Here is a 26,962-nt window from a genome sequence, read left to right on the forward strand (position 1 = left end):
ATTCAATCTTTTCACTGTAACCATTCTCTAATTTTAAGAAATTGCTTCGTTTCTTTTTTAATTATAAATGTAGAAGTACCCATCTTAACAACAAGCGCCTGTAGCTCAGTGGATAGAGCGTCTGTTTCCTAAGCAGAAGGTCATAGGTTCGACCCCTATCTGGCGCGTTTTATTTTATTTTTTCCATATATTGCTTCGCCGTGAGATTAGCTCATTACTTTTGGTTTTTGGGTTCCAAAGCAACTTTTTAGTACATTATAAGATAGTTTGTTACTTTATACCTTTTAGCAGGTAAATTCAAATTATAAAAACTTAGAGAAAAAAACTAATAATAATATTACTTTTTTAGAGAAAAAAAACTTAACAGACCATTTTTTCAAAGATAGAAAATATTTAAGAATTTATGCTATACTTAATTTTAAAAAAGTATATAAAGAAAGGAATGAAATATTAAGGATTTTTTTTCGATTTATTATAAAAAAGGAAAAGAAAAAATGTAATTAAAATTTTATATAATTTTAAATTATTTAATTTTTTCCTAGAAGAAGAAATTTAAATAAATATATAAAAATAATTTATTAACTTAAATTTATTTATTTTTATTTTTTTTTTCTATTTTTTTTTCTCACTTTCTCGTCGTCCCCCCACCTCAAATTCTACCGTAACCAAACACAAGGTGTGATTTAGGACTTTTCTTTTACCTTTCAAAAGTCAATTTAAATTGACCATTCCCAGGATTGCCAACTGCCATTACTCTTCCTTTCTTTACTTTAAAAATTTTTGAACTCTGATTTCTAAGATCGTCTTTGTTTCTTTCAAGCCTTAGGAACCACAATAAAGGCTTTAAATTCACATCTTCCTTTATTTTAACTCACACCCACAGAGGGTCAAGCACATTGAAAGCCTCGACTAACTGAGCTGAGGCAGAAGATAATTTATTTCCAGCATTTCTCCATCAATACCTAAAGTTGCCAGCAACTTTTGGGCTCTTCAACCACAAAGCAATCCAAGTAAGGCCTATGTGAAACTTCAGGGTAACTTAACCTTCACCATCCAGACAATACATACATTATCCAAGCTCACATACCAGATTAGGATGTTAAAACTGCAGGCCGCTTGTGGACTGTAAAAGCTTGGCGAAGCCGATTGTAGTCATTCCTGTAATGTTCAAGGGAGAAACAAAGCTGGCGAATCGCCTCCCTCTTCTCTTCTGCTGCTTCTGAGACTAAACCCTTTTGCCTCTCAACCTCCTCCTCCAGTTGCTTAGCTTTTGATCTCAGCTCCTCTACCAGTCTACGTGCATCTCCAGCTCCAGCGACCAGCTCTGCTTGTTCTATTCGTAGTTGGTGCAAATACTTATCCATTTGAATTTTCTGATCATCTCTGGAACTTAGTTCAGAGATAAGTGCATGAACTCTTGCACTGAGCTCATCTCTTTCCGACATTAAAGTGTCATGTTTCAAGTTTAGTGCGTCTAGGCTTTTATTCAGGTCGTTGATGCGATCACCACTCTCAGCAGTGTCTGCCTTTAACTGCTCGATTTCGGTCTTCCATAACTTTTCCTGTTCTTCAAGGCGAGCTTTGGTTTCTCTTTTTTCGGCATCTACTTGCTTGATCTCCTCCTCTAAAGACTGGCAGCGTAGTTCCCATTCTTTTAGCTTCTCCTCCAAATGAGACTGGTCGTCTAAGAGTTTTGAAATTTTGGCCATTAGTAGTGATTTTTCGAGCTCAAAATTATGGTCAGCATCAGAGATGACTTCTTTTAATTCCCTGATCTCATGTTCCCGATCTGATAAACTAGTTTTGTACCTCCCAACCCTTTCCTGAAGCTTGGAGACCTCCCTTTTCTCTCTATCGAGCTTGGCTTTCCACATAGCAATGTCTTTATGAGTCAATTCAAGCTGTTCCTGCATATGGCTGATACTTTCAGAGGATCCTCTACTTGCAAGTTCATCTATCAAAGTTGCAATTTCTTTCTCTGAACCCTGAAGCCTTTCTTTTGTGATTCTCAGCTCTTCCACTAGGCTTTGAATCTTAAGACCAGGGTCTGAGCAATCCACTTCCAACCCAACAGCCCCTTCTTCAAATTCTGATGCTTGTTTTTTTGCAAACTCCAGCTCGGATTCCTGCATCTTGATATCTCTAGGTGGTAATTCAACAAGCTCAGCCTGGAAATTATTTGTAAAGTTCAAGGGTCCATATTTCTGGAGCTCAGTTTTCAACCGAACGATCTCTTCTTCTGAAAGCTGAATCTTTTCCTTAGCAGCCCTCAGCTCTTCTTCATATCCAGCAATTTTTCCAAGTAGATCTTCACAATTCCCATTTCCGGTTCCCCTCAATGACCTGTCTGCATTCTCTTCCTGTTGCATCTGTTGCTTTCCTGGCACGCCCAAGTAATTGTTGACAGAGGAATCATCAGATCCCGACTCGGAATCCGATAGTGAAGATGACTCATCTCCTTTGTTGTACAGATCAGAGCTGCTCCCACCTGAGCCGAGGAAGAAATCAAAACCAGCAGCTCGACGACCAGATTTACGTCGCCTCTCCCTTTGATCAGGAGAAGGACATGTAGAGGCTGGTTCAGAGCCAAGGTCAGAAATGCCTGAGCCCTGAGATTGGAGATCTGATAGAATATTCTTCCTCAGTTCTCCTGTCACATGGTCATAACGCTCAGCCAGCGACCTGTAAATGCGGTAAAAGTCCTCAACGTGAGAGATCAATTCAGGTCTCTTCTGATAATACATCTCAGCCTTTTTTGCAAATGAATCCCCATCCTCTTCAATCAGCTTCAACATCCGTTTCACACTCTGGTCCATCTCTGAGGCCAAGTACCCTTTTATCAGTTTCTATTCAAAAACTGTTTTAAAATTTACACAGGGTAATTGGCAAAACATTATTTTGTCTCAACAATGAGACAATTAGGATTAACAACAAATATCTATAGGTTTATCAGATTAATGTGTTGAGCAAGAGCAGTGGCAAAAATATCTACCATTATCCACTACTTGATCTTAAAAGTCTTAACACAAACCTTACTTCCGTTAGAACATCAACATCAAAACTTAAAGTTGATAAAAGATTGGACCTCACAACAAGGTTATCGGTATTCCTAGAAAGAACTGTCTACATTACCCTGTCGATATTACAATGCATGTCTGAAATAGTAGGGAAAATAAATATAATAAAAAAAAAGATTGAACAACCTGCAGTACTTCAAGAGAAATGGCTAAGAGAATGGATTGAAATTTAATTTTAGCACAGATTGCAATCCACACAAGACACTATAATTAGGTCACTACAAAGTTTGAGGACCAGGACTATCAATTCAGGACATCCATCATAAGATGGTTTAAACCACCTAATCAAGGATATCCAGCTGATTAAGTCCTAAATACGATGGATCACTAACATTAAGGATTAAGCTCATTTGTATATATTTGCACTTCTACTATTTCCTAAAATATATGATGCATAAGGGGTGGCATGTGCCCTTCTTATGATCTCTTTGTATAGCATGCTCTGCAGTCAGGCATTAGAAAACTAACAAGAATAATAACAAATAGCAGTATTAGTTGCTCACCCTCAAGATTATCAGCGAGCCACTTGGAGTTTTTGGGACTGATATGACTATCCCACCACCAGGAATGTGATTTCTTAGATTCTGTCCTCTTCAGATTCTTTTGTGACTTAACCTGAAATAAAAACAAATAAAAACCACAATATCATACCAGACCTACAAAATAGCCAACATGCATTCAGATGTTCTTATTGTGAAAAAAATTAGGGGCAAGGGAAGCTTTCCAGGGTGTAGTTCAGCAGTAGTGAGACCTTTAACAATGATCTGCCCATTATTTAAGTGGGAAGCCTTCCAGGGTGTAGTTCAGTGGTAGTGAGACCTCTAACAATGATCTCACCAGTATTTAAGTGGTGCGGATGGGTGCATATCACCCAGGGGGGATTTGCCTCGCAGGCACTTGGAATAAATGCCTCCCTGTTGGGGTGCATTCTCTGTTCTAAAATTTAATATAACCACAGCCATAGAGTAATCAGCAAATTGTTACCATCTAAGGTTTAGGATTTAAGGATTAGGGTTGTAAGAGAGAAGAAGATTGCTAGTCATATCCTCATTCACTGTGGGAAAGCAAGAGGACTGTGGCATCTTTTGTTTTCATCTTTTGGTATCTCTAGGATTCTCCTCAATTTAGTGAGAAAGGCTCTTTTGTGCTGGCATGAGAGTTCTTTGGGAAGAGAAGGAAAGTTTGGTGTTAGTTTTGGACCATATGGTGGGAATGTAATCATAGATCCTTTGATGGTGTGAAGCATTTGGATCAGCCACTCAAAACACTCCCTCAATTATGCCCTCTTTCAATTGTCCCTTGACTCCCATCAGCCTCAACATGATAATCCTTGATCCTTGTTAGACTTCATTGACTGGCTGGGCTTCAGGTAGTGTTTTGTTGATCGTCAATGCTGTTTTTGTTTCCTTTTGCAGCCCTTTGAATACCCTGTGTACTTGGGGTGCACCATTTCCTTCCATTAGGCGCTTTTATCAATATTGTTCTTACATGTGCATCAAAAGAAGTGGTTAATTTCCCTTTTCCTTCCCCTCTTTCCTTGTTGAAAAGAAAACAAAGCATAAAGTGAAGGATGGGTGGAGCATAATGTATTCTTGCTGCATTATTGCCACATGATGACTGTTCATGTACTTGTCCTCTATTGTGAACTTTCCAGGATATAGCAACACACATTCTATTCAACTAATAGGTTACACAAATCCCTGTTTGTTGATTTATTGGATTTCATACTCTACATTCAAATTGTCAAATCCCATGGATTATTTTCATTTGTTGGGATAGTGAATTCTTGGATGACCACAAATTTATTTGCTCTATTTATTTATAATTCTAAATATACATACTTTCCCATGTAATAATAGTTTTAGGATGAGAGCACAAATCCAAAGAAGCATTATCAAAGGTTCATCCAAATTGAATGAGTAACCAAAATAATACTTATGAAATATATGTTGTTTTGCTTTCTTAATTACAGTCAAGGTAAACAATTTAAAGTGAGAAAGTGTATACTATAAAAATTTATGGAAAATACTTGAGGGAGATGCATAAATAATTGTAGAAGAAATGGAAACAAGAGACAGAAGGAGCATACACATCCATATATCCCAATTAGTTCCTTTTCTTACCAAGGAAGAAGCCATGCTGCTAAGTTGGTGAAGTTTGAGAGTTGATTTAGAGGGCTGGATCCAATAGACTCTCAGAGCTTTATTTTGCAATGTATCTGCAGCTAGGCTTCAATAACAATACTCAATCAGAGGCTAATATGCAACATCAGAACATCTATATTGAGATTATAAGTTTAAACTGGAAAATGATTTCAAATGGAAGGTTCATAAATGATGGCCACATAATTCAGAATGGGCTTGTATAACATAACTTTTTCATCTTTGATGTGCTAGGAAGAACCTAACCCTAAATGATTATTTCATACTTAACTGAACTACAGAACTTTAATTTCAGTTTAAGCACAATGCACGTGAGTTCACAATTACTATTCCCACAAACTATATGAAAAGCCTGGCATGGTACCATCTAGCATCCTACTATTTTCAGAACTGTCAATCTACAATAAAAAAGAGTGATTAAAAATCATCAAAGAAAGGCCTGAACAAGAAGTTTAATATTATCGAATCATCAACTTATTATAAGTTATTGAAAAAAAATAAACATTATAAACAAAAACTGAAATTGATAATAAAACCATCATGAAAAAGAATGGAAAACTTAGAACAACGAGTCGGTTCCAGAGGCAAAACTTACATTGATACTTTTGTTGATAGCAGATTGAAAAATGTAAATCCAAGCTTCTCAGTTTATATCGACAAGGGGCTGATATCCGTTGAAGAAAGTGGCTGGATCCTTTTGGATTGGCGTCAGAATTAAGTCAATAACTACAGGTCGCCCAACCAACAACAGAAAGGTGTTAAAAAAAAGGGGGAAAAGAAATAGGCAAGAAAAAACCACCAACATGGAGCGTGACCCCACGCGCACAGAAAGCGCGCGGACTTGGCATTTCTCTGGGGATTAATTTCTGCCTGAACCTTGAAATTAAGACAACTGTCCAGGCGAGAGCTCCAGCTATATACACGCGTTTCAAGCACAAAACACCGACCCAAAAATAAAAATAAAAGTCATATAAATTCTTGGACACATGTAGAGAAACCAGAAAATTGATGGTAAAAGTGGATAGAAAAAGAATCTGTGAGTCTCTTCACCATTATACCTTACAAGAATTGCTTTTGACTCCAGGTTCAATTTGCAGACAGCGATTGCGAATCGCGGAAAAATAATCGATTTCCAACTAAAACATTCCAAAAAAAAAAAAAACCCAATGGAGGGGACATGTAGAACTAAGAAACCAGAAAAATGATGGTAAAACCGGTTAAAAAAAAGACTCAACAGTAGTAACAAGATCATTCCTGGCAAAAATTGCTTTAAATTTAAGTTCAATTTGCATAGAACTCGGTTGCGAATCGTGAAAAACTATTCGATTTCCTACTAAAACATTTCTAAAAAAAAAACAATTATTGGAGGACATAAAAGAAGTAAGAAAAGGGAAAAATGATGGTAAAACCGATTGGAAAAAGAGTCAACAGTCTCCACAAGATCATTCCTTGCAAAAACTGCTTTAAATTTAAGTTATTTCAGAAGCCTCGATCGCGAATCACGGAAAACTATTCGATTTTCCACTAAAACATTCCTTAAAAAAAAGAAGTAAAAATTCAATGATCTGTACTCCGCGATCCTCCTCCGCACCAAACTTGAACAAATATCCAACGAATAGGATAAAATGACGCACATGACTAAAATCCGAAGCAGAAAAACAATCACATTATCAGATTGGATATGAAAATCGAAAAATCGAAGAGCGTACCTTGAGCTGCCGCAAGAGCTTCAACAACAGCGAGTGTGTGGAGATGAGATGGAGAGAAAGGAAGAGGAAATGGAGGTGGGAAAGATGAAGTCTGAATCCGAGTACTGAAGAATGAAGTCAAAGACTTCCTTGCCTATTTATAGATAAAAGAAACAAACAAAAGTGAGTGACCCCTCACTCTTCTTCTCCCTTTGGCCCTTTTCTCGTGAGTCGTGAATCAGCTTCGGACCTCTCCTTCTCAACCCCTTTGCAACTTTACCTACTCAAAGGACCGTTTTGCCCTCGATCCATACTCTTATTTCCCAAAATACCTAATATTTCTTTGTTTTATAAATGACAAGGTAAAAGCGGGTTGTTTTTAAAAAGCATATTTTTGGGGGAAAATCTTCGTTTATCGCCTAAGTTTGTATGCTTTTATTTTTGAAAACAAAAACCATTGCAGGCTGCCAATTCTTACAAGATCTTTCAATCTATTAAGTACTATCAACTTCAAGCAATCCCACATGTATGGGAAAATTAAGAGGATATATGGTACATAAAGTGTCTAACAAGGAGGGTATGATCTAAGTCACAAAAAGCACTCAAGTTCCATCAAAGTTAATAATAAATAAATAAATAAATAAAATCTATATGCTAGGCATAGTGGATGAAACCAACCCTGAAGGAAATAATAGTAAAAGAAGAAAACTCACATCTCTTAAACATTTGACCAACTTTAATTGTATGGGAAGAAACCAAGCCACCTCAAATAGAGGGGAACTAAACTTCATAAATCAAAAGACCAATGAAATTGGATTTTTTGGTTATCTCTCGATTCTTCTTTTTCTTTGCACAAACAACAATGGGTAAGGTTCACACATGGTTTATAAGATGCTCTAATATATGTTGAAGAGAATAAAAAATTGGATATAATTTTTTTTTTTATTAATCTTAGGGATTACATGAATATTATATACACTTAATTAAAACAAAAACAGAAAATAATTTGTCAAAGTTGCATATTCCTAAATCCTATTAAAGAAGCCTAATCCATGCTTTCCTAAACAAATTTTGCTATGGTTGAGCAACAAGGAACTACCTAGGATCGATAAACTTAGTACCCAAGGTTCACAAATGAACTACCCTAAGCTCCATTAAGGTAATGCATAAGGTTCACAAAGATAGTACGTAAGGTGCATTAAGGTAGTACCTAAGGTGCATTAAGCCTTAGGTACACTAACGTAGTACCTTAGGTACATTAAGGTAGAATCTAAGATACAATAAGGTAGTACCTAAGATGCATTAAAGTAGTGCTTAAAGTGCATTAAGGTAGTACTTAAGGTAAATTAAGGTGATACTTAAGGGCTATTAAAGTAGTACATAAGGTACAGTCTGCAAAAAAACAAAGGTGAATCAATTGAACACACAAAATAATCACATAATGACATGCTCTAAGAGTCATAAAGGAAGGTCCGAGGCTTCGAATAGGTAATATCCAACTTTAACTAAGGTAGTACCTAAGGTCGGTTAAGGTAGTATCTAAAGTAGATTAAGGTGGTACCTAAAAGCTATTAAGGTAATACCTAAGATACAGTTCGCAAAAAACCAAAGGTGAACCAATTGAACATACAAAATAATCACATAATGACATGCTCTAAGGGTTATAAAGGAAGGTCCGAGACTTTGGATATGTAGTACTCAACTTTAACTAAGGTAGTACCTAAGGTCGATTAAGGTAGTACCTAAGGTAGATTAAGGTGATACCTAAGGTAGTACCTAAGATACAATACCCAAAATAATAATGCAACTTACTACCAGATATGCTATAAGTTCCATTTGGATTCAATATGACTTATGGGTCATATGGTTATTTGGGAATAATATGGTTCCCACAACCCAACACAAAAGTTCAAGTCCACCAATGACTCCAAAATCATTGATGTGCTCCATTTCAAAGAAATGAACTAAAGAACAATAAATGAAAATTATTTACCATCATATTTTGGTTTGGGGTTACGGAAAAATGCAACTCAGTGACAGGAAGAGATATCTTGTTCACGAAGCCAATATTTTGGATTCCACCTTTCCCATTTCGGTACGCATTGTTATGGTAAATTCATAATCACAGATGTGCTTCTTGAAGTCGTCTTTTAACAACGTTTTTAGAATGGAATGTTCCATTTCATTGCACTTTTATGTGGATAAGAGAGAAACATGCAGATTGGAGTTTTGGATTAATGGTTTTTTCTCTCAAATAAGACAATTTTTAGGAATTTTTAGATGGGTCTCGAGATCGTGTGGGTGATGAAACCAAGAGAGACAGAGAAATGCTCCCAAATCAGAGAGAAGAAAAGTTTCAAATTAGGGAAATTACAACTGGTTGTTAGGTTGAGTGATTTTTCATAGGTTTTAAATTCAGATTTTTTTGTCTTATTAATTTTCAGTCTCTCATGTGACATGGAAGGCTTCCTGCTGATATGGAGATAGGGTTGCAACTGACGTGGAGGTATGAATAGGCAATCTAGGAACATAAAATGGAGTCAACAAAGAGTGCATGAGAAATATAATATTTTCCCCTTGTCAAATCTCGTATTTCAGTTGATTGGAGTTTGATTGTCATATTACTTTCAAATAGTCGGTCGCAAACACAACTTTTCCATCTTTCAATCTATTTATATCTGAAAAAATCCAAGTAAAATTATTGTTGGTCGTGATCATAACATCAAATATTCTATAGATAAATAATAATAAATGAGGAATATATGGCTATATATTTGGATAAAACTCATAAATGAGTCTTGAAAGCATAAAATTTAGTCCTAAAAGCCAAAAAGAAAAAAGAAAAAAGAAAAGAAAAATCAGATTAGAAAAACAAATGAGAAGCTAAGCTTAATTTATTGCTGTAATTGTGGCATTTAAAGCAGCCCAACCGCCTTCCTTGTGGGATGTAGCCAAACAAAAAAATCCCATTAGGCAAAATGCATCACTACCATTTCACATTATTACACAACCAACTTCACCATCCACGTGGATATATAGGGGCTGTGTTTGGCCGCATTTTCAATATGTTAGCCAATCTTTAAGGAGTATGGTCAATAGTATATATTAAATTTATATGAATTTATTAGAAGCTTCTCAATATGATTATATTGGTTTAGATTATTTTAAATGTTGTTGAGAAAAATATATATTTATTAATTTATTTGAGTTATAATTTTCTCGTACCATGTCTCTCCTGCAACATTGTTTGGATTCGCATATTAACATAATAAGAAACATATGAAAGTGATTTGATACTATGTTGATCCAAAGCTTTAAGGTGATGTTTATTTTTTTGGTTTTTTGCTGAAAATAATTTGTTTTCAGAATTTAAGTTATTTGTTTTTTTACTTTTTTTTTCATAATTTATTATAAATTTTTCATTAAATAGAAAAAACCAAAATATATAGTTTTTTTTTAAATAGAAAAAATAACATATTGTTTTTTCTTTACTTTTTAATACTTAATAGAAATGAAATACTACAAAAACAAACAATATAATATTTAACACTATTAAACGTTAAGGTTCTATTTAAAATTAAATAAAAAAATAAACACTACCTAAATTGTTAGGAAGATGCAATCATATATATTAAATTTATATGAACGTAACACCCTATCTTTCACTCATGTGGCTCAATAATAACTATAGTTGTGTTTACATAAATGTCAACAAATTGTATCAAAGTAGTTGTTCAAGATTTGGATTATGTATTAGAAAAAAAAAAAATCATTATCATAAAAATTAAAACCAGCCATGTAAGGATATTGATTCATTTTTTTTGACGTAGTATTATGATTTTCCTTTGTTCATATTCCTACTCTTGTTATTATTTCCGCATATTAAACATATCCTTAAGTTATGTTTAGAATATTAGAATAGAGAATAAGAATAGCATGTCAATTCCATTTACCATTCATTAATTGTTTGAATTGTTTTCTAGAATGAGAATGAGAACAAAAATGAAAATTTAAAATATCACTCTTGATATGATTTCAATTTCCTCTTCCATGATTCATTTTCAAGTTTATTCCAATATACCAAACACACCCTTAAACCTATAAACTAACAAGGGAACCAAAGGGGAGAATAAATCAGGCAAATCAGGGGCTTGGGCCTAGTAATCCACACTTGATGATACATGAAGCTCAAGCCAGCTAGCAAATGCCCAAAACTCAAAATCATGATTATGCATTAAAGTTGCTTCCAAACATGCCATCTACCAATAATTAAGCCCTTTAAGAAACAATAGAATGAGAACACACCCAGAAAAGGAATAGCCCATCCTTCTGCAAAACCTCCATATATTAAACATCTTTCCACAAAGACAGCCATGATGGGGGGCCACCAGAGTCCATAACCTCCTATAATGGAGTGTAGACACAGCTCACCAAAGACTGCAATCATGTTCCAGTTCTTGAAAGCAGCATTATACCAAATCACGTCCAGGTGATTCATGTCTCTCAAGTGTAAGGCCCCATCCACCAGTGGGCACATCATGTTGAGCTTATTGCATGAATGGCCTGGCCTTTGGTTCCAAAAGTTTTTATCTCCAAGTGGTAGTTCTGAGTCTAATTGAAAAGGGATAGGTGTTTGAATATGAAACTAGAGGGAAAAGGAATTAATGCTTGTTAATTGAGGTAGGATGTATAGCAACTGTCATTCAGTTAAAAAATTAAATGATAATCTAATTATAAACTCAATAATTAAGTAAAGATAAACAAGAAAGAAAGAGTTGAAGGAGTGGAGGTGTAAGAAGTTGGAATGGCTCTGGTGCTGATCCACCTGGTCCTAATACAATTCTCACATGGGGGTGACTGCAATCTGACATGTCTCATAATGGAAAGGTAGCTTACTACTCTCTATCTGAAGCCAGCATATGCATATTCACTCACAGGTGACACTAATGAGATGGTAGAGCAGCAGGATGATTGTGTCACCATCTGAGTTGTTTGTTTGGGAGAGTGATCGAAGTCCCTTTTTCCTCGGCTCTTGTTATGCTCGTGGGCTTTCTAGCTAACGCTGCAGCTGAATATTGAAAGATAAAGATAAATAGATAAGTAGAAGAACAAGTGAGCACTGTTGTCCTTCATCTGACCAGCTCCCATAGTAAAATAATGAAGTAGGTAGTTTACAGGTCAGAACGAGTAAACTATATTAATCGTCTTGAAGAAACGAACTTCCAACTTCCGTTGTAGTCTAGTTGGTTAGGATACTCGGCTCTCACCCGAGAGACCCGGGTTCAAGTCCCGGCAACGGAACATATTTTTCCCTGGACATTTGTTTGATTGAAAGAATGCATGAATAAACCAAACATGTTTCACCACAAATGTTCCTTCTATACTACTTTTTACATTCATTTTTAGTTGCACATTTGCTTGGTTCAAAGAATGCGTGAATTGGCAGGGTATCATGAAATTTGTAACATAGTATAAACCACTTATCAACCGTGCCTTATGCATAGAGAACAATACTAGCAATGCCACAGATGTTTCCAGGGGAGTAGTATGGAAGGTCATGTGTCAAATTCCACTGGAAGAACAAGAGGAGGTTGTAACTTTAATTCTTTCGAGTCCAATTAATAGAGAATCAATCCCTTCAAATACGATTAATAAGAAAGCTTGGGCACTGGAAAAAATCATGGAAGATGGTCCAAAGGGCTGCCTCCAATTTAATTGGAACACAAACAACACCCAATAGATCCAAGGATGAGGCAGCGGAAAAAGAATTGGCTTCGACTGTGGCGATGCACTTATTAACATATATAATTCTCACACACACCCACACCATGAATTCCACAATGTAAAATGGGTGTCAGATCATATAACGAAGCAAATATAAAGCCTGCTCAAAGTAAACATTCACACCTTCTACATCATCCATATCCATATACCCCACGACTAAAAGGATTTTATAGCATATTCAACTTCCAGTCAAAATCGGCTTCAACCGGCCATAGCCATAGAGGTGTGTGATAAACATAAAACCATACATGAAGGGGTCTCAAAAGTCTTCTCATCAACTCCAAAAATGGTGAAAGGATAACTGCCCAAATCATGTTCCAGTATTCCGCCGACCAACACGAGCCACAAAACCAGCCTTGATTGGAGCAACTGATCGCCCAGAGCCGCACTGCATGCATGCACATACAAATCAAACAATAAGATGCCTTATCTTAGAAATTGAAAACAGCATATGATCTCTTAAGCCCTAAAAATGGCCCAACCATGACCCAACCACAAGCTTCCAAGTTGGTGTATGATAAAACGGTAGCAAGTTTAAGAGAACCAATGCAAACCTAGATCAGCCGTGCATCATTGATCAACATGCTAAATTTATCCATCTAGATGTGAGAACATTTACTATTACACAAACCATGATGGGGATTTTCTGACGTTAAAAAAGCATCAACACTAGAGAATATTTACACATTCACTAACCAACAAAAGGGGAGTATTTTCAACAAGGCCTCAGAACAATTCATCGTCCTCTTCATGATAAGGAGATCAGACAATGTAGGCAAATTCTTTTAATCATCACAGGCCCACTCAACAGAAAGATTCGGTCATACAAAGTGGTTCTCCTAAGAAAAAAAGCCTCCCATAATTCAATACTATAGATTCTTCTAGGATTCTTTCTTTCGTGAGTAATGCAAATGCAGACTAGGCAAAACATGGCCACAGCAAAGAATCATCTTTTATGAGCCACATGATGAGTTGCCATAGGTGAAAACTCAGAAAAGATGAATAAAAAAACATCAACGCTAGAGAATATTTGCATTCACTAACCAACATAAGGAGTATTTTCAACAAGGCCTCAGGACAATTCATCGTTCCATCGTTCCTCTTCATGATAAGAAGGATCAGACGATGTAGGCAAATTCTTTTAGTCATCACAGGCCGACCCAACAAAATATTTGATCATACAAAGCAGTTCTAATAAAAAAAGCCAACCATAATTCAATACTAGCTTCTTCTAGGAAGCTTTCTTTCATGGGTAATGCAAATGCAGACTAGGCAAAACATGGGCACGGTAAAGAATCATCTTTTATGAGCCACATGATGAGTTGCCATAGGTGAAAACCCAGGAAAGATGAATAAATTTTAAAATGTTTAGAACTAAACCCAACCAACAGAAGAGTGTTCCCTTGATTAGAAAGCCAACAAGTTCTTGAAAGAAACTTCACTTCATTGTAACCAATCCAAGAGAAATTTAACATCACAGAACCATCCAAGATTCCAGTGGATGGTTAGAAATTGAATCCATTCTATAATTCAGAACCACCCTTAGATAATTGAATATTGTTGTCTTTGAAGACCATTCATTTAATATTACTAAGAATAAAGCAAATACCAGTACAGAAAGAAATTCCTTAATATAAATAACCTAGGAGATGGAGAGAAAGAAACAGTGCAACCAGAGGGTATAGGGACCATAAATTACCTGCTCGCATCTGAGAAAGAAGAGACGATTCTCCTTTGAAAGAATTGTGTCCGGACTTTTGCACCCAAGGCATATTACATACTCATCTGGACACACCAAATAGCCATCAAAAGAGTTAAGAATGTCATAGGCTACAAGAAACATCCATGTGTCCATCATGGCAGCAAAAATTTTGGATCTTAGGCAGATATTTGGTATAGAACACCAACCATAAAACGCTTCAAAAACCTTCACCAAGCTACTCCATGTCAACCAGCACATAATGATTGGCAGAAAACAGTATATCTATAAATGCACATAAATAAGAACCCGTTTGGCAATGATTCAAAGAAACGCTTCTAACCTTTCTAACACTTCAAAATTTTTATCATTCAATTGTTAGAAAGGTTAGAAAAGTTTTCTAAAATCAGTGCCAAACATGCTCTAAGACTGGGAAGAGGTTTATATGTTTATTGTTGTGGCAGGACAAGAAGTAGAACAAACCTGTTCCATCTTTAAGTTCCACGTTGCTACTAAAAGCTAAAGAAGTGCTATCAGATTTGTGCGGTAAACTGGAGAGTACTACTCAGCCAGTCTGACTAAAACATGGATTGCCATCTAAGCATCAGAATAGTATGACCCTGGAGGTCTTCCAAACAATCTCAAGTTTATCAAATTTATCCAAAATTTGAGGATGGTACTTGGTACGGCTTGAAGCAAGCACCTCAAGAGTACAGCATTTCACAGAAAGCATTGAACTTATTAACATTTTCTTCTCTATACAAGAGCCCTCTCATTTATCCTGTCTCCACCATGGCTGACTTTATGGGGACACAGCTGAATTTCTGAATGTGTATTCATGCATTACTGGTATTCCTCTTAGAGAATATCCATCTCTTATAGATCATTAACACAATAAATCAAATCATAATCAAATACTTACTGATATATCTTCGCAAGATCCCTTCAAAATTCTTTGGTGCAAATCTTCCCTTCACAACTAATCTTTGCTGTCCATCAAGCGATCCACTTGTCCCAAGTTCAGCCAGCAAGAAGGCCATGACATGATCTGGCTGCCTATGCATCCTGAAAAATAAGAAAAAGATAGGCAGGTTAAATTTTGATATTTTGCTTGCCAGAACAATTTCCTAGGAAAACAACTTCAAACAACATCTAGATCCAAACATATAAACAACATCACAATCAATGAACTAGATTGCAGAACAAGGTAAAACAAGAATTCAGAACAAGTGAATTGGAACAAATTGCTAAAGATTATACATGAATTAACAAGAATTCCCACTATGACCCTAAAACTTTTTGCAAAAAATTCCCCGATGAAAATATATTGATAAGAGGCAGTCATGGAGTAGTTCATGTCTCAAAAGGAAAGCCAAGGCCCAAACACAGACATTGGAATCATACATTGTATGAGGAATATCAGATGTAGCAAATCCCCAAATCAAGAAAAGGAAAAAGGATGCAATAGGTACAGCTTATTATCCCCACACCGACACTCCTTCCCATGCTCTCTCCACCTTTCTGCTAATCAATAATAATTGTGGAAACATATCTTGCAAAGCAGTAGAAAACAATATTCACTAGTGATTATTATTCACCATTCTGCACATTCCTTGTTCATAAATTTAAAAACCACCGAAAATGCAAAAACATTCTTAGTTTAGAGGACATACAAAATTACCACCGAAATACAAATTAGCCAATAAATATTAAATTCCTAAAAACCATGAACTTGTTTTCTTATAGACATGATCCAAATTGGTAATAATATTACACAATAGAGTTTATTAATTAAAGTCCTTTTCTATAGGAAGCCCCCTTTACACACACACACATTACAAATGCACATGTGAGAACACACCATCGGTAAAATACCAATGCATTCCTGACATATAGAGTATCCCTACAAACGAGCAGCTGTTATTCGAACCAAAGGGAAGTCCACTGCATGCAAAGTGGGAACACAATAAAATATTTGCATACTAAAATGAGCTCAAATCAACCTGATGCAACCTAGGGCAGTAAAATGATAAACCAAACCACATAAAGCTCCTCCACAAGATATGATTCCCCCCTCCCCCACCAACATAAACAACAAGCAAAAACATATATGCATCCAAAGACATCCACAGAACATCAGAATAGACACAAGTTAATATTCAAAGGAGCTGAATGAAATTTTAATGGGTGTATTCTTAATGGAAAGAATGAAATTATCCAGTGCAAATACAGTCTTGCTAGAGCAACAGAAATCTTGCTAATTAAATATATATATAAAATAGATGAAGCAAAATAACATGAGCATACGTCTTGCACAGATCCATGAAGTTCACAAAAACAGTTTTCTTTGTGCCTTCACGAAGGACTTGTGGGGGCCTCATAACTGTTCTCCTCCTATCTCCAGCAAGCTCTGGATTATTCTCCCGAAGAATGTTAAACACCCTACCAAGAAGCTGCACAGTACAAAAAGGGTCAATATCCTACAAGGACTGCATCATGGTACTAATACAACATGAATAATAATTTGGTAAAAATAAATAAATGAAGAAAGGCATATTATCATAGAATAAATAATATCAAATCAAGGATTAAAATTGCCTCCAAGCCAATTAACAAAAAGTGCTTCAAACATTAAAACCCCCTACAGTCCAATCAAACTCAACTAGCTGTAAACTTACAAACCTTAACCATCCAGCATGCTAAGTGCCAGAAGATGTTAAACTACTAATTATGATCATAATATTAAGGACACCCAACTCAAAAAACCTTTATTCACACTATCTGGAAAAAAAAAATCCTAATCAAGTTAAAATCAAACACATACCTCCTCATATTTGTAGTCTCGGTCACTTCCTTCCCAAGGATACCGTGGTTGTAGGACAATGCCTTCTCCTTCTTCATCCTCACCATTATGATCTAAAAGGGTAGAGAGAACCGTATCTTTAAAATTCAATTTAAGAATGTTAACATAGCAAATTTTTACTTTCAGTTTCAGATATATATGCCCTTAGAATGCTACTCTCCTTCCAACATAGCATATTTTTTTAGTTTTTATTTCTGTAATACATTTTCTATTGGAGGCTCTAAAAATTACACTTCTTACCATCCAAATCTTCCTTGCCATCCCCACCATCGTCATTTAAGATATCAGTTTCTACCTACAAAATAACTCCAAGAATTATATATCAATTGCTGCTGAAGATGCACTATTAACAAAACTCAAATTGTTAATTGAAAATGCCAATCCCACATACAGGTTTCTTCTTCTTCTTTTTCATACCAGAGAAGGTATTTTCAACCCCTTCAGAAACTGCAGGTGAAGAAAGGTAAGTCCCCAATAAAAAGTAATGTGTGCTAGCATTTTACAAATACTTGGAAAAAAAAAAAACCGAATCATAAAAACTAAGAAATAACTTTGTCAAACAGCCAATCACAGTTAACCATACATACCTGACAAGCTTTCGGTTTTTTCAGCCAACTTATCCACAGAATCATCTGCAGGGTCCTGAATTACAACCTTCTTCTTCTTCTTCTTCTTAGTAGGATCGAAAGGGGCAAGCTACAGAGCAACAATCCGTTTGAAAATGAATTGTACATGCAGGTATAATTATAGGTTAAATATTAAAAGACTGAAACTTACTTCTGCCACTTCATCCTTCACTTCATTTTGATTTTCGTCTGCCATGATTGAACCAAAATCTGTAGGGAAAGTAAAACTAAACAAATAAACCTAATTTTCCTGAAGCATCCCATCCAAAGCTCTATCGATTGGCAAATAACATTATCACAATCAAACAAAACAACCTAATTCGAGATACCCATTTTCTTAATTAATAAAAACCCTAACCCCACAATATACAATTAAAAAAAAGGAAATGAACTCCTCCTCCCTAATCCAAACGGATCGTAAGCCCTCAACTCATCCCACAATGCAAACATTTGAGAAATCCATGTAACGCATATGAAATATACAATCAAACCTCATCGAGGACAGCAGAATTCACTTAAGATCTAAACCATCGATTTACATAATAAAAACAAAGCATCAAAACACCACAAATACCAAGAACAACGAACAGATAAAATCAAATCAAAACATGGCAACTATTGAAAAGTCCACCGGCGTAACCCTAACCCTTATTTGCAGAGTAGAAAGAAGAAAAAGGAGACCAAGATTAAGAAGGATAACGAAGGCGTACATCTGAGATTGTATGGCTTTGCGCTTATCTGTCTGACGCTGCTATCGGCTCCGACTAGGGTTTCAATTTCAGATTGTATAAGTAACCACTCTTCAAGCTACCGCTATAGCCATTTATAGCTCCCCTACTGACTACGCCATGAACTGGCCTAGGCCCATCGGCCCGTTTATTTTATAATTGGGCCTGGCCTGTTTATTTAGTTAGGCCACCAGGATCTGGAGCCTTGGTCTGTTGGACTGTTTATACAGACTAGAAAAAACAACACACGAAGGCAGATCAGAAGAGGAGAAGACAGCAGATGCGTCCGTGGAGGCCATCAATTTCTTTTCCGGCCTACTTTCTGGAATTGAAACAGAGCTAATGTACATGATGAAGATCTACAGAGAGAGATGTAAGGTGATGGGTATGAACTTGAAGCAGCCCATTTATAGTCCCTCTCATGATCTCATTGTTGGTTAAAAATAATGTCATTAAAATTTTTAATTATATTATTTATATTTATTTGACCAAAGTAGTCAAGTTGGACTTTCCATTTCCTTGGCCGTCACGTCGCGCCTATTTGTTTCTTGCGGAACAAGGACAGGGACTGCATCTCGCTGGCAAGCATTTACATTTCGGATTCACTATTGTTGAAAAAAATTAGAGAAATTCATTCCTTCGAGGTTTTTAAATAGGTAAAATTATCATTTTTCCTTGTGGATTGATCTTTGTTCTAAAGTTCTGGACTTCATTTAAAAAAAAAAAAAAAAAGAGTAACGACGAATAAAAATATTAAAAATAAATCATTTCTTTAAAGTACTAGTGAGGGTTTTTTTTTTCTTCCAATTTTAAATTTATTTTAGTCATGTTCAACCGGATACTCTATAATAATTTTATACAAAAAAAAAAAAAAAAAGCTTATGAAAGCGTTACAAACCTCTTTAATTTAAAGCTCCAAACATCTGGTGATTAATAATAACAATTATCATAAATAAATAAAAGAATATATAAACATTTCTTTTCTTTTTTGGTCTTGAACATGGAATTTTCAGAATGAGAAGAAATTATATATATATGTATTAAAATATAAAATTAATATACTTATGATTTATAAAATGACATATTAATATTATTATAAATCAAAATTTGATCTGGAAACTCATATTCTTGGGTAAGTGTGAAATGGGATCATTTAATTTATTATAATATGAAGCTTTTATTAAGTTTAATAAAAATATTTTCACTAAATCTTGGTTTGGACTCTAGATAGCATATTCAACTTCCAGACCCACCAGCCTTGATTGGAGCAACTGGTCGCCCAGAGCCACACTGCATGCATGCACATACAAATCAAACAATAAGATGCCTCATCAAACAGCATATGATCTCTTAAAGCCCTAAAAATGGCACAACCATGACCCAACCACAAGCTTCCAAGTTGGTAGCAAGTTTAAGAGAAGCAATGCAAACCTAGATCAGTCCTGCATCATTGATCAACATGCTAAATTTATCCATCTAGATGTGAGAACATTTACTACTACACAAACCATGATGGGATTTGCCGACATTAAAAAAGCGTCAACACTAGAGAATATTTACAGAGTCACTAACCAACAAAAGGGGATAGTATTTTCAGCAAGGCCTCAGAGCAATTCATCGTTCCTCTTCGTAGCAAAAAATACAATAAAAACCAAAATATCAGGAAAGCAAGACTGTCACGCCCCAAGACCCACTCCAAGGGCGTGACGGTCATTTCACACCTCAAACCCGAAGGCTTAAAGAATAATCTGACCCAAACAGTCATATTGTAACTGGATGATACCAATTACCAAATACCTGCTCAGAGTAGCGGAAACAAAATCTAAAATCCTCAAAGTTCAATTTCCAAATAACTTCCAAATACCAAAAGATCCAAAATAACATAACTAATAGTTAAACAAAATCCAACATAAAATCCTAAGTCAAATCCTAATGATGACCATTCCTCAGCCTAGCCATCACTCCTCACCCGAACTAAGAGTACCTGAAAAATTTTCAACAACTGGGAATGAGCTCACAGCCCAATAAGGAATATTAATGCAATTCATGGATCAAATATTTTCATTTCAAATAGGAGATATCAATTTTTTTTTTCTCATCAAATATCAGAGTTTCAAAAATACCAATATATTCAAAATTCAACCAACCAATTTCATATCAAATTCAAACACTTTCACATCAGACTCAATCAAATCCATTCAATTTTTCATTACTCTGGTTATCAAATGTCAAATGCCCAGTTAGGTGGGACTTTTCAAATGGGTGGCTAGCCTCAAATTGTTCCTGGTGGACGGAACCAAACACTACTAGTACTAGTAACCTCTAACCGAAACCCCTAGAGGCTGGGGTCCAAATCAATTACATTCCCACCATGAAATGTAAATGTCAACTATTATATCCCGTTAACAGGGCCGAATAGTCAACTATTATATCCCGTTGACAAGGGCCAAATAAACCAGAATGATGTTTTTGTTCAAGTATTCAAATTTACACAACATAATATCTTCATATTTTGTGTCATAAATAAAACAAAATATTCCAACATAATATTTAGTGCAAAACAGTTTGATCCATGCATGATAACAAAATATCATTTTCTTTTCCACAATTCAAAATAACATATAAAATAATTTAATTTTATAAATATTACATTAACTTCCCTTACCTCAAAAGAAGTCCTTGAAAGCTTGGGAGAAGAATAATTCTGAAAAAATATAATCTACTCTTCACCTAATATAACATAAGAGAAACAATTATTACTATTTATTTATGATTTAACTAATCTATTCCTTATTTAAAAAAACTAATAAATTCCCAATTTGTTTCTAATAACACCTTACTAATTGAATTAAATTATAACTTTATTTCGTTATAAAATTCTATATATATATATTGCTAAATCTCTTATTCTATTTATTACAAAAATACCATTATTACTATTATCTTATTTATAAATCTAAAACTAAATATTATTATTTTAATTAATCAATTCAAAAGCCACTCAATGTCTCGGGTATACCAAACAAAACCAAAAAAACAACTTTTTTTTTTTTTTTTCATTTCCATCAAGATATAAGCCAAGCCCCTTTTTCCCCACTGGAAATTGGTGAGAAAAAACCATTCACCCCACTGGTGGATGAGAAATTATATATATATATATATATATAAAGGCTCATGTCTCGGGTACACCAAACCAAACAAAAAAAAAAGCAAGTTTAGTTTTTTTTTTTTTTCCTTTCATTGCCATCATCATGCTTTATATATATATATATATATATATATATATATATAAAGGCTCCTTCCAGCACAGTACACGTCTGTGCACACGCGTTCTCCCTTTCTTTTTTTTTTTTCTTTCTTTTTTTTTTTTTAACATTTTCTAATCTCTTCAACCACAAATAACAATATATTTATTTATTTATTTTTATATAAAATTAACCCTAACCTAAAATCAAAACCTTCCAAGGAAATTTTTTTTTTTTCTAATAAAACTTAAGATCTCCCAAATTCCAATACTAAAATCAAAATCTTAGATTTTCACTATTTGATATTAAAACGAATTAAAAAAAAAATAATCTAACCCTAATCTAGATTTGGGGTTTTCCAAAAAAATATATCTAATGTGTTTGAAATTAATCAATAAATCTAAAATATTAAACTAGGGGTTAGAATCTTACCTATAGAGATCTGTTCTTCAACCCTGAAATCTGACTCCAACTTTACGTTCTCTGGAATTCTGCGAACAGGAACTCTATTCAGAAAAGAAAGGAAAGAATAAAATTTCTAATTTATACCTAGGGTATTTATTAGTAAAATTACACTTTTACCCCTCTTCCACTTTATTAAATTAATTAATTAACTAATTAAATTATTAATAACAATTTCCTAAATTACCCTTAAAAGAAATGCCTGGGCGTTACAAAGACAACGAAGTACTCGAATGAGAAATTCAAGTATAAAAAACATGCACATTTGAATAGTAGAAAGATGGTTGTTGGGTTGTTGCATCTCCAAAGTATACCGAATAGAAACTGGTGCACATGCTCAAGTGGTGACCACATGGACAAGGAGAGCAGTGTGGTAGAAAACTCTAAATCTCAAAAAGTTGAAAGAAACATAACAACGGCTGCAAGTCAATAATCATGGAGTAAAAATAGAGCACTTGTAAAATGCTTGAAAATTTTCCTTTTTGTTCCTAAAAATTATGGATGGATTATAACTAGCCACTTTTATAGATAGAAATAAGATAGACAGCTTTAGAGAGAGGGTCCATATTTCGATATGGTTATTTAAGTTGTAATTTTGTGTCATATATTATTATATGATTATAATGAAGATATTTTTTTTTAATAAGTGATTGAGGATTTTTGTCTTATAGTTATGTTTGTTGTGTGAAGACTTTTCAGTTGTTTCTTATATTATTATTGATTTCTTGCTTTTGAATTTTACGAAAATAAGGTAAAATTATTGTAGACCCCATTTTGGGGCTTTTTTCTATAGGTTATTTTTGCCAAGTGGAGGTCTATTTTAGAGCCATGTGCTATCCCAAGAAAGGTTGTGGGAGAATCATGCTAGTGGTTTAAGGATGCAATGGGGAAATGACACCTATTATGGAATATCCTGAAGGGAGTGAGGCTGTTAGAGAGGAAGTGATTTTGTTGCTGGTTAGAGAGAAGGATGAGGGTATTCTATTTAAGGAGAGATATTCCTTTAGGCGAGCTGGTTACAGATGGGGTAATGAGGGTAGCTTGGGGAAAAAGAAAAGGAGGGGCAAGATATTTTTTTAGGCTTAGGGGGGTAAGCCAGAGAAAAAAAGGAAGGAGGATATTTTTCTGGGTGGTTAGAGAGGAGTGGGTGGCTTTGGGGAGCAAGTTTTTTTTTTTTTTTAGGAGTTGCAGGCTGGTTACAGGAAAAAAGAATGAAGCTTGAGGAAAAAGATAGCTGACAGGAGAGAGTTGAAGCTGAAGAGCAGAGATTTCTAGACTGGTTCTTGGAAAGGAAAGGGAGCTTAATGACCATTAAATCGAGTTCGAAGAGACACTCCAGGTATGTTCATTGTGAGCTATGTAATTTTATCATTTTGGATGCTATTTTATTGGATGTTTTTAGGTCGTTTAAGCACCTTTGCCGCTGATTCTCCCTCTATTTCATTGATTTTTCATTTGGCGTTCAAAGTCGTTGTTCATTTTAGTTCGACGTTCAGAGTCATACCTTCAATTCGGTGTTCAGAGCCGCATTTTCATTTCAACATCCAGAGCCATCACATTTTTCGCTTGGCGTTCAAAGCCGTTTTTTCCATTTGGCGTTTAGAGCCATGTCTTTAGTTCAACATTCAGAGCCGCATCTTCAGTTTGGCGTTCAGAGTCGTCGTTTGTCTTTAGCTTAATATCCAGATCCATCGCATCTTCTTTTGGTTTGGCATTTAGAGCCACATCTTCAGTTTAGCGTGTAGAGCCACATTTTTAGTTTGGAGTTTAGAGCCGCATCTTCAATTTTATGTTCAGAGTCGTGTTTTCTATTTGGTGTTCAGAGCCATGTTTTTAGTTCGACACTTAGAGTCATCATGTCTTTCTTTCGTTCAACATCTAGATCCATCGCATCTTCATTTCAGTGTTCAGAGCCACAATTTTAGTTTGGCGTTCATAGCTATCATTTGGCCTTAGTTCGGTGTTCAAAGCCGCATTTTCAGTTTGGCATTCATAGTCGCATTTTCATTTTGACGTCTAGAGCCATCGCATTTTTAGTTTAGCGTTTAGAGCCACACCTTCAGCTCGATGTTTATAGCCACATTTTCCGTTTGGCATTTATAGAGTCGTTTTTCATACCCATTCATGCATTTTGAGTCACCATCTTTCTTAGTTTTGGCATTCAGAGCCGTTGTACATATTCATTCAGGCACTTAAAGTCACCATCTTTCCTTGTTTTTGACGTTCAGAGTCATTTCTCCTCAATCGTATCATTCAGAGTCATAACTCCTGGCATCCGTATTCACTGGCATTGCACATCTTACCTTCATGGGTTTGCACTTGTCCTCATTTTCCTCACCTCGTTACCCTGTGCTTATTGCCTATTCATCATTGTTTTTCCAGATTTCCCTTTCCACTGCACGTGACATAGTCCTTTGAGTTCGCAACACATATTTAAGTCATGTTGTTGGACACTTTACATTTAGCATTCTCATGTAGTTCACATAGGGCAGTCTCCTTTGGATGCATTCGTTTTTGTACTCCAAAGTGGTTCGACCTTTACTCATATTTGATATGATTTTTTGAGTCACTTTTGGAGACGTCTTAGAGAGAGTCTAAATCCTTAGTGCGACTTCAGGAGTGCTTTGAGAGATCCACTTTACTTTTAGGGTTAAAGCCCTTTTTGGTTCTTCTGTTGGCCTGAACGAGCTTGTGTCTTGCTCGTGTCCCTTTGGGGGTCTTCTTGGAGAGAGGGATGAGGGTATTCTATTTAAGGAGAGATATTCCTTTAGGCGAGCTGGTTACAGAAGGGGTAATGAGGGTGGCTTGGGGAAAAAGAAAAGGAAGGGCAAGATATTTTTTTAGGCTTAGGGGGGTAAGCCAGAGAAAAAAAAGAAGGATGATATTTTTCTGGGTGGTTAGAGAAGAGTATAGGGTGGCTTTGGGGAGCAAGTTTTTTTTTTGGGAGTTGCAAGCTGGTTACAGGAAAAAAGAATGAAGCTTGAGGAAAAAGATAGCTGACAGAAGAGAGTTGAAGCTAAAGAACAGAGATTTCTAGACTGGTTCTTGGAAAGGAAAGAGAGCTCAATGACCATTAAATTGAGTTCGAAGAGACACTTCAGGTATGTTCACTATGAGCTATGTAATTTTATCATTTTGGATGCTATTCTGTTGGATGTTTTTGGGTCATTTAAGCACCTTTGCTGCTGATTCTTCCTCTGTTTCATTGATTTTTCATTTGGCGTTCAGAGTCGTTGTTCATTTTAGTTCGATGTTTAGAGTCATACCTTCAGTTCGGTGTTCAGAGCCGCATTTTCATTTCGACATCTAGAGCCATCACATTTTTCGCTTGGCGTTTAAAGCCATTTTTTCCATTTGGTGTTTAGAGCCATGTCTTCAGTTCAACATTTAGAGTCGCATCTTCAGTTTGGCGTTCAGAGTCGTTGTTTGTCTTTAGCTTAATATCCAGATCCATCGCATCTTCTTTCAGTTTGGCGTTCAGAGCCATATCTTCAGTTTGGCGTTTAGAGCCACATCTTCAGTTTGGCGTGCAGAGCCACATCTTTGGTTTAGAGTTTAGAGTCGCATCTTCAATTTGATGTTCAGAGTCGTGTCTTCTATTTGGTGTTCAGAGCCATGTTTTCAGTTTGACACTCAGAGTAATCATGTCTTTCTTTCGTTCAACATCTAGATCCATCGCATCTTCATCTCAGCATTCAGAGCCACATTTTTAGTTTGGCGTTCATAGTTGTCATTTGTCCTTAGTTCGGTGTTCAAAGCCGCATTTTCAGTTTGGCATTCATAGTCGCATTTTCATTTCGACGTCTAGAGCCATCGCATTTTCAGTTTGGTGTTTAGAGCTATTGTTCATTTTAGTTCGACATTCAGAGCCACATTTTCCGTTTGGCATTTGAGAACTGTTTTTCATACCCATTCATGCATTTTGAGTCACCATCTTTCTCAGTTTTGGCATTCATAGTCGTTGTACATAGTCATTCAGGCACTTAAAGTCACCATCTTTCCTTGTTTTTAACGTTCAGAGTCATTTCTCCTCAGTCGTATCATTCAGAGTCATAGCTCCTGGCATTCGTATTCACTGACATTGCACATCTTACCTTCATGGGTTTGCACTTGTCCTCATTTTCCTCACCTCGTTACCTTGTGCTTATTGCCTATTCATCATTGCTCTTCCAGATTTCCCTTTCCACTACACGTGACATAGTCCTTTGAGTTCGCGACACATATTTAAGTCATGTTGTTGGGCACTTTACACTTAGCATTCTCATGTAGTTCACATAGGGCAGTCTCTTTTGGACGCATTCGTTCTTGTACTCCAAAGTGGTTCAATCGTTACTCATATTTGATATGGTTTTTCGAGTCACTTTTGGAGACGCCTTAGAGGGAGTCTAAATCCTTAGTGCGACTTCAGGAGCGCTTTGAGAGATCCACTTTACTTTTAGGGTTAAAGCCCTTTTTGGTTCTTCTGTTGGCTTGAGCGAGCTTGTGTCTTGCTCGTGTCCCTTTGGGGGTCTTCTTGGTTCTTCGGTAGAGCTCACATCATTCCACTCATTATTCACACTTTCTTTTCACTCTAGTGTTCATATTCCTTACATTCGTGAGCTTTACCGAAGAGGGGCATATTTGTAGAC

General features: G+C 35.7%; 2 protein-coding genes and 3 non-coding genes across 8 annotated transcripts; 2 read left to right on the top strand and 3 right to left on the bottom strand.

Annotated features, from left to right (window-relative positions):
• Positions 1 to 94: 94 nt before the first annotated feature.
• TRNAR-CCU (transfer RNA arginine (anticodon CCU)) lies at positions 95 to 167 on the top strand. The gene has a single exon. It is a non-coding gene; the product is annotated as a tRNA-Arg (tRNA).
• Positions 168 to 839: 672 nt separating this feature from the next.
• On the bottom strand, positions 840 to 7,233 carry LOC100248527 (protein NETWORKED 4A). Of its 4 annotated transcripts, none has more exons than XM_010652506.3 (5): positions 6,949 to 7,233; positions 5,835 to 5,965; positions 5,201 to 5,306; positions 3,581 to 3,692; positions 840 to 2,818 (listed from the first exon to the last, which is right to left on the bottom strand). In XM_010652506.3, the coding sequence occupies exons 3-5, from the start codon at positions 5,213 to 5,215 to the stop codon at positions 1,092 to 1,094; spliced, it is 1,854 nt and encodes a 617-aa protein (XP_010650808.1). In that variant the 5' UTR covers positions 5,216 to 5,306; positions 5,835 to 5,965; positions 6,949 to 7,233; the 3' UTR covers positions 840 to 1,091. The 4 variants fall into 4 exon arrangements, with proteins under 4 accessions (XP_010650808.1, XP_010650809.1, XP_002276254.1 ...); XM_010652507.3 differs by having other exon boundaries at positions 5,201 to 5,295; positions 6,949 to 7,155; XM_002276218.4 differs by having other exon boundaries at positions 5,201 to 5,301; positions 6,949 to 7,155.
• Positions 7,234 to 12,155: 4,922 nt separating this feature from the next.
• On the top strand, positions 12,156 to 12,228 carry TRNAE-CUC (transfer RNA glutamic acid (anticodon CUC)). Its single transcript has one exon. It is a non-coding gene; the product is annotated as a tRNA-Glu (tRNA).
• Positions 12,229 to 12,695: 467 nt separating this feature from the next.
• Positions 12,696 to 19,063, bottom strand: LOC100263785 (eukaryotic translation initiation factor 2 subunit beta). Its single transcript, XM_002265811.3, has 10 exons — positions 18,610 to 19,063; positions 18,051 to 18,109; positions 17,861 to 17,969; positions 17,665 to 17,720; positions 17,514 to 17,568; positions 17,235 to 17,326; positions 16,718 to 16,863; positions 15,333 to 15,475; positions 14,411 to 14,496; positions 12,696 to 13,099 (listed from the first exon to the last, which is right to left on the bottom strand). The coding sequence occupies exons 2-10, from the start codon at positions 18,093 to 18,095 to the stop codon at positions 13,022 to 13,024; spliced, it is 810 nt and encodes a 269-aa protein (XP_002265847.1). The 5' UTR covers positions 18,096 to 18,109; positions 18,610 to 19,063; the 3' UTR covers positions 12,696 to 13,021.
• LOC132253988 (small nucleolar RNA SNORD34) lies at positions 13,431 to 13,514 on the bottom strand. Its single transcript, XR_009465938.1, has one exon. It is a non-coding gene; the product is annotated as a small nucleolar RNA SNORD34 (small nucleolar RNA).
• Positions 19,064 to 26,962: the final 7,899 nt, after the last annotated feature.

This window comes from Vitis vinifera, chromosome 6 (assembly GCF_030704535.1).
Source record: "Vitis vinifera cultivar Pinot Noir 40024 chromosome 6, ASM3070453v1".
NCBI classification, from domain to species: Eukaryota; Viridiplantae; Streptophyta; class Magnoliopsida; order Vitales; family Vitaceae; genus Vitis; species Vitis vinifera.

What these genes read in the sequence shown, in the direction of transcription:
- LOC100248527 (XM_010652506.3), bottom strand. An exon ending in GCTCGCTGATAATCTTGAGG is followed by an intron (nt 2,819 to 3,580) that starts GTGAGCAACTAA and finishes ACTTGGCCTCAG; the next exon opens with AGATGGACCAGAGTGTGAAA.
- LOC100263785 (XM_002265811.3), bottom strand. Translation starts at nt 18,095, where the DNA reads ATGGCAGACGAAAATCAAAATGAAGTGAAGGATGAAGTGGCAGAA. An exon ending in AAAAACCGAAAGCTTGTCAG is followed by an intron (nt 17,721 to 17,860) that starts GTATGTATGGTT and finishes CTTCACCTGCAG; the next exon opens with TTTCTGAAGGGGTTGAAAAT. An exon ending in TTCATGGATCTGTGCAAGAC is followed by an intron (nt 15,476 to 16,717) that starts GTATGCTCATGT and finishes CTTATTTTTCAG; the next exon opens with GATGCATAGGCAGCCAGATC.